Source organism: Rhinolophus ferrumequinum, chromosome 16 (genome assembly GCF_004115265.2).
Source record: "Rhinolophus ferrumequinum isolate MPI-CBG mRhiFer1 chromosome 16, mRhiFer1_v1.p, whole genome shotgun sequence".
Lineage (NCBI taxonomy): Eukaryota > Metazoa > Chordata > Mammalia > Chiroptera > Rhinolophidae > Rhinolophus > Rhinolophus ferrumequinum.
In genome coordinates this window covers 49,512,891-49,525,100 of record NC_046299.1, presented here as the reverse complement: position 1 = coordinate 49,525,100, position 12,210 = coordinate 49,512,891, and the positions used below count along the sequence as shown (strand labels likewise).

The 12,210-nt window shown below is 52.7% G+C and overlaps 1 protein-coding gene and 1 pseudogene across 1 annotated transcript in view; both read right to left on the bottom strand.

Annotated features, from left to right (window-relative positions):
* Positions 1 to 12,210, bottom strand: part of CDH23 (cadherin related 23) — a 394,835-nt gene that overhangs the window by 214,281 nt on the left and 168,344 nt on the right. Inside the window, 1 exon segment of the mRNA XM_033130003.1 lies at positions 8,336 to 8,414. Within this exon segment, the coding sequence (XP_032985894.1) occupies positions 8,336 to 8,414 (79 nt within the window).
* Positions 3,161 to 3,468, bottom strand: LOC117035895 (10 kDa heat shock protein, mitochondrial-like; annotated as a pseudogene).

The window sequence follows — 12,210 nt, the reverse complement described above, 5'->3', positions numbered from 1 at the left end:
CCCCACTCCTAGCCCCACTCAAGAACCCACTTCTTTTGCCTTCTATGCCCTCTACAGCTGGCGCCACCACGCAACTCCGATCTGCCCTGGCTTCTCCCAGGTCACCTCTGGGCTCCAGCCAGGTGGGCCATTACCCTTTGTGCCCAGCCAAGTGCTCGGAAGCTTCTGGGGCTTCCAGGCATGCACGGTGCTACCCCACACAGGCCGTGGAGTACATTTCAGATATCCAAAGCGGGTCTGTTTTTCCTCAGTTTTCACTTCTCCGGGGGGAGAAAAATGCCAAGCCGCTTAATCTAATCACAAGGGCTTTGATGTGTTTCAAACAATGGTCTCCTGTGATAGCCGCCCCCCACCGGGTCACGGCCAAGGGGCCGATTCAGTTATTGGTGTAGGTAGGGGGTGTGGGTGTGTGCAAGGCTGACTGTATCTGATTATTCGCCCTATCTTCACACACACACACACACACACACACACACACACACACGCAGCCTTCTCTTCAAAGGACTCAGTGTATTTTCAAGGAACTGCCTTACTTGGTAGGATTAAAATGAAAATCCAGAGCGTGGCAATTGAGGATTTGTCCTTCACTAACGTACCTGGGCAGGAGCCCAGTGTGACTGGGATGGGACCACGGCCTTTCAAGGGAGAGCGAGGGCTTTCAGCCCTGACACTGCTCATCTAGTCTTCATTCTAGGCCAGTGTTTCTCAACCTTTTTTTCCTTATCCCACTCCCCCCACCATGTGAGACATTTTTTTGCCTAACTGCTTCTCCATCACCCGCCTGAAATTTCAACACCACAGATATAACATATCTGTATGGATGTCTATGCTTTATACATAAAAAGAGTAAGATATTTTTCACCCCTCAGAACAAATGTCTGCCCCTTGGGGGTGACTTCGCCCCTGTTGACAACACCTGTTCTTCTAGACCAGAGCTTCTCCAAGTGGGGTCCCCAGACCACCGGCGTCAGCATCACCTGGACCCCACCCCCGCAGTTTCTAACTCAGTAGGTTAAGGGCGGGGTGCAAAATTTGGCATTTCTAATCATTCCCAGGTGAAGGTGATGCTGCTGGTTCAGGGACCACACGCTGAGAATCCTGTTGTCATGGAAACTGGGCGTATTCTGGAGCCCGAGAGACCTGGGTTCAAACCCCTGCTCTTCCACATAGTAGTTGCGACCCTGGGACAATCTATGTAAACTCTCCGAGCTTTGCTTTTCTTGTCTACAAAATGGAGTCATTGTCTCCCTCATACACTACTGTGTACACGGCCGGCACCCAATAAATGGGGTCCCCCTCCTTTCCCCCTGGGGGATGTGGCAGAGTGGCAGAAGGCCACAGAAGCAGGGTCAGATGGAGAAAGGGAAGTGGGCTTCGTGGTGTGGATGAGGGATTGCTTAGGGCCTCTTCAGCCTGCCAAGAGGACAGTGGAGTGGTGACAGGCTGAGGTGGGGGCTGCCCTGCAGGACACCGTGGAAACTGCTAGCGTAGGCTCATTCACCAAATCCTCCCGCCTCAGGTGGCAAGGGCCCTTCTGGCATCGGAGAGGAGTTCATTTAGCATCAATTAGAGACAGGAGAGGATGAAATGACAGAATCATCAGTCTAGTATTTGTGGAAAATGAAATGCTTCTAATGCCGGGGGAAAGCATTCAGACAGCCTCAGAACCACCTGGAGGTCTTGTTAAAACAGTTTTCCTGGCCCCACTCCTGAGTGTCTGACTTAGCAGTTGTGGGTGGTGCCAGAGAAGGTGAGTGTCTCACAGGTTCCCAGGTGACACTGCTGCTGCTGGTCCAAGGCCCCCACTTGGAGAACCATGCTCGACAGCCACTGGTAAATGGTCTCCCTATGATGGGCAACAGAGAAAATATGAAAAGTTCCGGGGCTTGTGGAAAAATGATGGCAGGACAGAATCCTAGGCCTTAGAGCCCTGGGGCTGACTGCGGGGAGCCTTCAACCTGGGCTCCTGCCCATCTGGGCGAGCCTGGCTTGGCGGCATATAAGAGTGGTCACAGCTAGCAATACAGGCTTCTGACAGCATGACACACGCTTGTCTCCAGCACATCCTGATGGGTGGTAGGCAGGAGGGGAGATGCCTGACATCTGCGGAGGGCTTACTGTACGCCAACCTGTGATAGATACTCACCCAATGCCTCTCACTTTACATGATGGTCTCAATGACTTCTATTTTCACAACTCTGTGAGAAAGATACTATTGGCCCCGATTAAAAGATGGGGAAATTGAAGCCACGAAGAGTTTTCGTCACTCAGTCAAGGTTACTTTGCTGAGAATAGAAGATGCCTCTCTGGAACAAATAGTAGTTGGAAGTTAAAATAAGCAACTTCCCTGCTCAAGGGGTCTCTAAAGGCCTCTCAGGCCAAGGGCCCGTCTGGGCTCCTCCCTCGCCTGCACCACCTGTCCCACCAGTGACCTGTCAACTCTGCTTCTACATCCTTCTTCGGATGTCTGTCTCTGTTCCCTCACTGTGATGGCCAGCTAGGGGACACTAAGGGCAGCCTCCCTGTTGGCCCGCTTGCTCTCTCCTGCCCTCCTCCAACTCACTGGCTTCAATCTGCCCACAGTGAGCATCTGACCATACATTGCATCTGACCATATCCCTCCCTTGCTGAACTGGCTACGTGCTGCCCTCAGGGCCAAGGCCTGGCATTCTCCTGAGCTGGGCATTCCACACCCTGCATGGCCAGGCTCTATGTCCCTCTGTGGCCTCCTCTCCCCATTGCCTCCCTTGCATGCTGCATTACTGCAGTGGAACGAATGTACCATGCTCTCGCCTGCTCTCAGATCTTGGTACACGCTGTTCCTCCCTCCACAATTCTCTGCTAGTTCCTGCTCACCAGTCAGTGGGTGCCTTAGATGCTCTGTGAGTCTCCCCACCCTGGTGATGGCTGGGGAGGCAGCCCCTCCCATGAATTCTTTCTCAGTTCTTATTACAGATATTTTTTTTTGTTTATATATTTTTATTTGGAAATGTTTATATCAGTACAGTGAAACTAAATTTTACGAGATAGTGGATGTCACTAGTTTGGATGTTGTTAGCTTATTACAAAAGAGAGGCATGGAAATTATTTACATGATGAGGTTTCAGAACGTCAATGGAACGGGCAGCTTCGTGGGATGCCATTTCAATAGGGATTTATTTCAGTCCACATACTTTCCAAGAATGTTACCATCTCTAAATAAGAAACAATCCTTCTCATCTAGAACAACTTTGGTGCCTCCACATTCGGGAAGAAGAACTTGATCTCCACCTTTCCCGCTAACTGGTTGAATCTCTCCACCCTTTCCTTTAGCGCCTGATCCAACAGCTACTACTGTTGCTTACAGTACTTTTCCTTGGGATTTTTCTGGAAGCATAATGCCTCCTTTGGTTACAGATTCCACAGCGCTCCTTTCAAGTAATCCTCGGTCAAAGAGGGGAAAAACTTTCTAAATGCCTGTCCTGCCATGACTCTGGCTGCCTAAGTTTGTACTCTGCTCTCATGCTGCGACCACAGGGAGAGACCTGTAGTCTGGCCCTTATTATGGATCTTTTCGAACACACACAAAAGTAGAGAGGATGGTCTAACGGACCCCCGGGGGCCATCAGTTCATGTCAACGATGATCAGCACAGCCCTGGTTTCTCTTCAAAGCGTCCCACCCACTAGGGCATCATAGCCTGTCTCCCCGGCCACTCGGCAAGCTCCTAAGGCTGAGACAGTGTTTCCTCCCGCCCCCCGCCCCCCTACCCATCCACAGTGGGTGGATATCAACAGTCCCCATTTGTAGAGCACCTACTATAAATTCAGGCATTCTTCTAAGTACTAACACATCTTAATTCACCGACTCCTCGGAGCATCCCTGGGAGGCGTGGCCTATTATTACATCCATTTTCCAGACTGGAAAACTGAGGCTTAGGTGACACAGCTGGTCAGTGGGAGAAGGCAAACCAAGGCCATCTAACTCAGGAATGGAGCTGCCCATAGAGATAGAACGTGAGCCACATGTGTTATTTTAAATTCTCTAGTAGCCGCATTAAAAGAAAAAAGAAATGAATAGGTAAATTAATGTTAATAATATGTTGTGTTCAGTCCAGTATATTGAAAATATTTCAACATATCATCAATAAAAGGCATTATTAATAAGATATTTTGCCATCTGTTTTGCACTAAGTCTGCAAAATCCTGTGGGTTATATTTACAGCACACCACAATGCACACCAGCCACATTTCAAGAGCCCCATAGGCACACGTGCAACCGTATTGGCTAGTGGTCACCACCCTGGCCTCAGAGCCTGTACTCTCAACCACTTCTCTACTTAAATGAGTGAAGGAAGAAATGAGTGACTGGGACGCCCAGGGACCCGTGGCCCTGATCTTTCCTTCATAACGAATAGTGCTTACTATTTTATGGCCCTTTAGAGTCTCTCTGGTACCATCTTATCTGCCAAGGGGACTCTTAACCCTGTTCCCTGGATGAGAATTATGGTGTGAAGAGGGGTGAAATGCCTTGCTCAGACACACTGCTGCAGGTGGCAGAGTGGAGCCTAAAACCCCCAAGTCTGGACTCCAAGTCCAGTGCTCTGCAGTGGAGGGCGGTGCAGATGCCTCCTGAAACGAGACGGTGTCTGTCTGGCGAGGACGGTGTCTGCTCAGACCACAGGCGGGCTGGCTACTGGGTCGAGAGGCTGCAGAGCCCTGTCGTGCCTGGGCCCCCGCAGAAGTGATGTCCTTGGTGAGTGGCAGGACAGGCACAGGCCCAGGAAGAGGACGGAGCCCCTGCCAGGTCCTCTATGGGAAAGAACCTTGTCATTCTTCAGTCTCAGTTTGGCCACGAGAGGCTGAGAACAAATTGATGGCAATGAAGCCATAACTTACCTCTGAAGGCCTCTTTGTTCTTGGCAAAACAGAGGGGTCATTAGTAATGGGGAAAGCGCTGGTGTGCAGACATAAATTCCCCCCGGTGCAGGGCTGATAAACAGTCCAGAGGGGACGAGGTCTCAGAGAGCCGGACAGGTTAACCATGTGCCATGGATCACTGTGGGCGCAGGCCTGTGTCCACCCCTGGGTAGACTGAGCTACCTCCTGCCCAGGTTCTGGAGGCACCTGGACACACCTGGAGACCTGGTCACCCACAGTGGCCTTCAGGACTCGCACCTGGCTGTAGCAGTCCCTGAGGCCCTCAGTTCTGTCTTTCAAATGAAAATGATTCCAGAGTACCTAGAGCTAGAGAGGGCCCCACTGGGCACTCAGGGCCCAGCGTGGGGCAATTAGCATGAAGATGCCTTTGCAAGGTATTCTTTCTCCCTGTTTCGAGCCAAAAGGGCACTGGCCAAACCTCCGAGGAAAGGCCGGGGTGTGAGGCCAGATACTTGGCAGACAGTATTCTTTGCAGCGGTGTCTACGCTGGCTGAGGGAAGTGGAGACGAGGCCAAGTCCTAGCTTTCTGTCCACCTGCTCCCCTGGGGACTCTGCCCTCCTGCCCATCTGCCTGCTGTAGGCTCACACTGAGGCTGGTTCACAGGGAAACCATGCCAGCCTAAGGCCAGAGGAGAAAGGTGGGCAGGAACAGGTGGGTGGATAGCCAGGTGAGCCAGGCGCTCAGGATGAGGAGGGAAGAAAAAGAGAAGGCCTGCCATTTCCTCAAGCTGTCTGAAAGGATTTGGGTGGGGTCAGGTGGTGACAAATGAGGACCACAGAGGCCACCCTGTGAGTGTGGTCCAAGTGCTATATTACCAAGAATGGCAAATACGTGCCACAGGCAGGGCCCAATCCATTTCCACACTCATAGACTCTACCAATTAAAGACCGCACTGAGCCCGTTTGACTTCATGGTCCTCTTCAGGCAGCCATTACCAATCAATCAAAGTTGGCATGTGAGAGGAAACCCATTTGTCACCCTTTCTAAAAGCTCTCAAGGCACATCTGTGCTGGCAGTGGGAATTCTATATAGCTATATTAACTGCTCCAGGCCTTCCAGAAATTTCTGCCTCCTGCCTCCACCTTCACACACATCCCCTACCTGTAATTTCACATCCTGGGTCTCCCTTCTCATTCCATTGTTTGGACTTGGGAACCAGGCCCAGGAGGGTATGTCCCTAGAAATCCCACAGGATGCTGCCCCAGGCAATTATCTCCAGACTCTTAGCTGCAAGCCCAGCCCAGACACCAGAGGCTCAGCAGGTCCACCTTCTAGCCTCCTGCTCCAAGGGGAGGGAGTGAGGAGGTAGAGCTGGCTGGGGCCATCTTTGAAGGCTGGAGAGGACCTGAGCTTGGGGCTGGTCGCCTGACACTCAGCATGGCCCTGGAATGGACCAATGCCCTTGAGGATAGCCTCGCCGAGTCACTGCAGGCCAGGCCCTGGCTCCCTGCTCCCCACCCCGATCTAGGCTGCGGTATGTCTGTAACCAGTCCAGAGGCAACTAGATGAGGAGATAATCCCCCCACCCAGCCAGGTGTCCCCTTATTCTGGCCCCCCGACGCCATCACTCTGGGGGCTCACTGGTGTTCCCTCTGATCTCCAACACAAGTCCCCTGTCACTGGGAGGCACTCGCTTTGCTTCTCAGTTTGAAAAACTCATGAAGGAGACCAGGAGCAGCCTGGGCCACCCTCCTCCTGTGCCCACCAGGAGAGGCCCCCAATTCCCAGGGGACTCGGCCTTCCTGCAGAATGGCTTCCTTCCTAGGACTGGCTTTCCCACAGCCTGGCCTAAGGACCGCCTGCATCTGAACCACCTGGGGTGCTGTGAGAAAGGACCATACCGTTTCACACTCTCCCCACCCTCCGCCCCCTCATGAGAATGAGAATCTCTGTGGGTGCCAAGGACTCTGCATTTTTGGCAGGAGCCCCCAGAGATTCTTGGGCATACAGGAGTTTGAAAACCCACTACTCTAAGTGACATTCATTCATTCATTCAAGCATTCATTCATTCCACAAGGACCGTGCTGCGCATCAGAATGGGGACGTGGGGTGGGGAGAGCAGAGACCCAAACCCATGTTTCTGCTGCTTTGCGCATGGGCCGGTCTGGCATTTGCTGTAGGTCCTGGGTCACTGGCCTGAGAGGCACAACAATAGTCATGGCAGCAGCTACAGGTCACAGGGAGCCTGTAATACCCGATTTCCAAGGAGGTGAGGGGTCTCCCTCCCACCACCTAACCCCCAGCTCCCCAAGGGTGTTATTAGCTGCTAGCAGTGACGACGACGATGATGATGATAAAAATAACTAACAGTTACAGAGTACCTTACTGCATTAACTAAGCTCTTTATGTGTATTAAGTGTTCTGACTTTTGAAACACCCAAGGTAGGCACTCTTATTGCTCCCATTTTATGGACGAGAAACTGAGGTATAGAGACCCACCCAAGGCAATATGCTCAAGATGCCATCTTCTATGTTCTTGGTCACTATATCTTGGTGTCTTTTGAGCTTTAGGGAGAAAATGACCCCAATATGCCATTGCCTGTCCTCCAGGTTGTGACGGGGAGGGGCAATAGTGTGGACAGTGGCCTGGTGGCCTGCCATTCTCCTGGTCATCGGTCTGGCCTGCCCAGATGCACCAGGATGGCCAGTGGGCAGAGCAGGGAGGCCGTGTGTGGGTAGGGGGTGGAGGACAGGGACAGAGCCAGCACCTGTGCGTCAGTGGGCGGCTTCTCACGGACCTCTCACCTGCTCCCTTGCTCCAAAGCCACCCAGCCTCAGAACAGTTACCCGGAGCTGCTGTTTCATCAGTCTTTGGGTGAGGACATAGGTCAGGGATCCCATCATCCAGAACCTTCTCTATCATCGGTCACTATTCTGTTCAACCAAGAAACGAGGTGGGAGAGGGGGGCTTATGAGCCTCCCCTGCTGCATTCCAGGTGATGCATGCATTTCCAATGGTCAGAAATGTGGAAAGAACATGCCATCAGCTGAAGCTGCAGCTCTACTCATTTTACAATGATGTCCAAACTGCTCCATTCTCATCAAGTCTCAAAAGAACAAAGAAAACCCGGAGCAGTGCAGGAGGCTATATCGGAGTCACCAGTGACCCAGGCTCAGGGCTCCTAAGGGCCCAGATGCCTCGGACCTCGGACAGCAGCACACGCTCCTGCCCCCCAGGACCACGCAGGTAGCACCTAGACATCAGCCTTTTCCCAAGCTCCTCTCCCGCTCCCCTGCTCCTTCCTCCTTCATGCAGTCAAGCAGTCAAGCCCTTGCCTGGGTCCTTTGACCAGGGTTGTGCCTGGGGGCAAGTCCTCTTAGAGGTCCACAGACCTCTCCTTAGCTCCAGAGCCTGATACTCCTACAGTGGTTCTTTTTGGGTGGTGGATGGGGACCAGGGACAGCCGAAGCCTTACCTGAAACGATGGTGTAGCCAATCCCTCGGGGGCGTCCTTTATCTTGGTCAATGGCAGTGATAACGCGCACAGTCGTGCCCTGCGGGGAAAGAGAAGGGACTTGAGTTTGGCTGCCCAGACCCCAGGCTGCTGTCTTTCTTTGCGGCTGTCTTGGTGTCCCCAGCTTCCTCCCCCAGGGGGAGACCCCGCTGCAAGGCCAGCCTAGGAAATAGGTGCTGAGTGCTGAGGCTCAGCTGCCCCCATCACCCTGGGGACATACACTGAGGCCCCCGGGCAAACACCTGCATCCTTTGGAGATGCCCAATCTTGCTTATATTCTCATTCCCCCTTCCCCTACCCATTTCCTCTCATTCAGTTGAACCACCCAGGAAAGAGGAGCTGATGGAGGAGCCTCTGGTAGGGAGACAAGAGATCTGGTCTCCACCTTGACCAACCATCAAATTGCTGTGTGATCTCAGGAAGGTTGCTGCATCTCTCTGGTCTCAGTTTGCCCCACTTTAATATGAATAACAGCAAAAACCCTGGGAACTTGTTTTCACTAGGACCCGAATAAAGGAGAACATCCCCTATCACTTATACTCTGAATGAAAGCATCATAAATCCTGAAAGCAAGTACCAGGCTGACGGTGGCACCCTGGAAGCCACCGTGGCCCTGTGAAACATGCCCCATCCAGCACTGCGACGGGCAGTTCCTGCGTCAAATGGCTCTGTCCCACACCCCATTCATTTTGCGGGCCTGGGGGAGAAGAGACCAGGAGCTGGGACTCAGGATGGGGACTTAGGGTTCCCTGCTCTGGGGAGCACATAGTCTACGGCAAGGGGTCAAGGACATACACACCGATACTGCCAGACACATATGGGGGTGCTTAGAAGCAGAAATGTACCCCAAAGTGCAGAAGTCTACCTGGAGGAGCTGGCAAAGGGTTGTACAGATGGCAACATGTGGGATGAGTCACGAGGAATGAGTAGGAGTTTGCCGGAGAGAGAAAGGGAAGAGGAAGAATGCTCCAGGCAAAAGATACAGCACAGGCAAGGGCTTGGAAGTACTGGGCTCTCCACAAAGAGATCCTGGCATATAACGGGTGCATTCGATATCAACTGATTGGCTGACGGAGTGAATAAATGAATAGACAAATGAAAGGATCCTGACGTCACCACATCGTCGCCACTTGCCGAGTTGCCCCTCGCCCTGAGCAACCTTCACCTTGCTCTCCAAGCCCTATCACACGGTGGTCCAGCCAGCCAGACCTGCCCACCGTGCCTGCCTCAGGTTCTGGCCCAGGCAGCAGTGTTGCCTGGATGATGGACAGCAGGACAGCCCTGCCCCCAACCCCTAGGGAAATACCAACCCTGGCATCTGCATGCATAATGAAGGCCGCGTGGCCTTGGTGCCTCTCCCCCATTTATCAGGTGGAGGCTGAAGCCCTTAGGAAGCACCCTCCACCCCCATCTGAGCACCTTCTCCTGTGGTAAGAGGTTTGTTCCCTGACACATGGGCCCTCTGAGCTGGAGGGGTGGCCCTGGGTTGCAGGTGCCTCCCCTCTGACTCCTCTGGTTCTTGCTCCCAGGACACAGGAGGAGTGTCCGCCATCTCACTCTCCCCAAGCAGTGCTGCCCCTCCAGTGACAGCTGTCACTCCATCCTCTCCTGAGCCCAGGTGTGCAGCAATCTAGGACATCCCTAAGTTTGGCTAAGAGAAGGTGAGAATGTTCCAGGAGAAATGTCTCCCGCAGAGAGATGGACACAGTCCAGAGGCTGGGGCTATGCGGATAGCAGGTCAGGCCCCCTTTGGAGTCGCTCTCCCCAGGGACAGGAGTTCTGGCTAGATCCCCTGGGGGAAGCAGACTGTTCCGAAGAAGTCAGAGAAAGATGCAGTTTAAACCAGCATGTCCTGAAATGGGTTCTGAGGACCAGAGTTGTGCCCGAGACTGTGAAGTACCGGCTGCAACAGGAGCTGCCCTGTCTCGAGCACTCACGCTGTGGTTGGCGCTGCTGCAAACGCTTTTTATGTACTCACTCATTTCACCCTCACACTGCCTCAGCAGACGGCCCCGTTTTACAGAAGAGGAGACTGGGGAACAAGAGTTAAGCAGTCTTTCCAAGTAAATGGTAAAAAGCCAGGGTTCAAATTCAGATTCTTTGGCTCCAAAACGCTCTTGACTGCCAGGTGACACTGCCTCTGCAACAGGTTCTATTATAACAGTATTGGTGAAAGTGGTTGCTATAGTGCTTATCATCTAAGCACTTTACAAGCATTAACTCATGTCCGATTTGGGAAAATGTACCTGCTCCGTCCTTCTCTTAGAGATGCACAGTGGGCGTCAGTATGGATAAAGCTCCGAGAAGTGCTAAAGTGGCAAAGACACCTGCTAACCTTTGTCCCCAAGCTTGCTGAGCTGAAGACAGACTCTCAAGTAACATGTGTTAACAGCACTAGACCAGCTGAAGCACTAGACAAGGGGTCCGTGGGAGGTCATTTGGGAAGCACCTCATTAGACTTGAAGGGTCTGCACTAACCACTCCCCACCATCACCCTACAAGGGGCTCTTTTTTTGGAGTCTGCCCTTCCTGGAGTCACTCCTCACGTAGGAGAGGCCCGGATTTGCCCCCCAGGAGTAGGTCCCAAAGGTGCAGGACTCTTGCTAGGACAGGTTTTCTGGACACGGGGACAACTCCCATCCGGTGTGGACCCATCATGTATCCTGGCATGAGGGAGCCTGGGCTGCCCCTGGCCCGCTGGAGGACTTCAGGATTGGGGGGTGTAGACAGTGCTGGCCTGTTATAAAGGGGGGATTTAGTGGCTGAAGGACCCCCAGTCCTCAGAGCCATGTGTGCATCTCCTCCTGCCCCAGGATGCCAGGAGTGCCCCGGGGTGGGCAGGGCTCAGAGGGGCCCGCAGGCAATCCAGGATCAGACGACAAGGCAGCTGGATCTCCTCAGGAAGAGCCACACCTGAGCTCCCACCAAAAGGCTCCTGATAAACTTCGGGGTTTCATCTCTTTTTGGGTAAATAAATCCATTTTTAATAAAATCCTGAGCTTTTAATACAAGTGCAGCCACAAAGACTAGCAACGTTATGAGAAGGAATTAACAGGGAAGAATGAGGGCTCTTGGGAATCCATGGCTCTTATTTCAGAGTCTCAGTGATTATATTTTCAATATACTGAAACTTATTTCCAAAGGGAAGGAGATGGAGAAGTGAGGCCTGGGCCTGACCCAGAGCTGGGCCCCTTACCAGGGGCACTCTGCCTGACGGCCTCTCCAGAGAAGGACCCCAGCTGGGGATGCACCAGGTCGTGGCACAGAGAGCCGGTGGGCAGGCTCAGGAGGGCTAGAGATGGGGCTCACCCTGACATGGGCTTCTTCCCTTCACAGGAACCCACGCTGTGAGGAGGCCTCTTGGGAAACAGGCTCCCCTAGAAAGGCTGAAGGTACACAGGCCTGTGGCACCCCAGCTCTTCAGGGTGGGAAGAGCAGTACAGCAAGGGGGTTAAGGGTTTGACGCTGTTGCCAGGCTGCCTGTGTTTGAATCCTTTGAGTGAGTTACTGAAGTTCTCGCTGCCTTGTTTTACCCATCTATAAAATAGGTATAATTGCAGTTCCCACCCCACCCCAGGAACTGATACATGTAAAGCACTTGGAACAGTACACAGCAAATGCTATAAAAATGACATATTCATTGGGCCTGGAAACGCTGTGAGCATCTGATGAAAGCTAAGGTGCCTCTTTCCAGACAATGCACACAAGTGACATTCCAAACAATTCCAGCAAATTCAGACGCCCCAACACCCCACATTAATAATCTCTACCCTAGAGGTAAGGCGTTTTCTGGGTATTATGTACAGAGAACACCTAACAGCACACAGGGAGAGCCC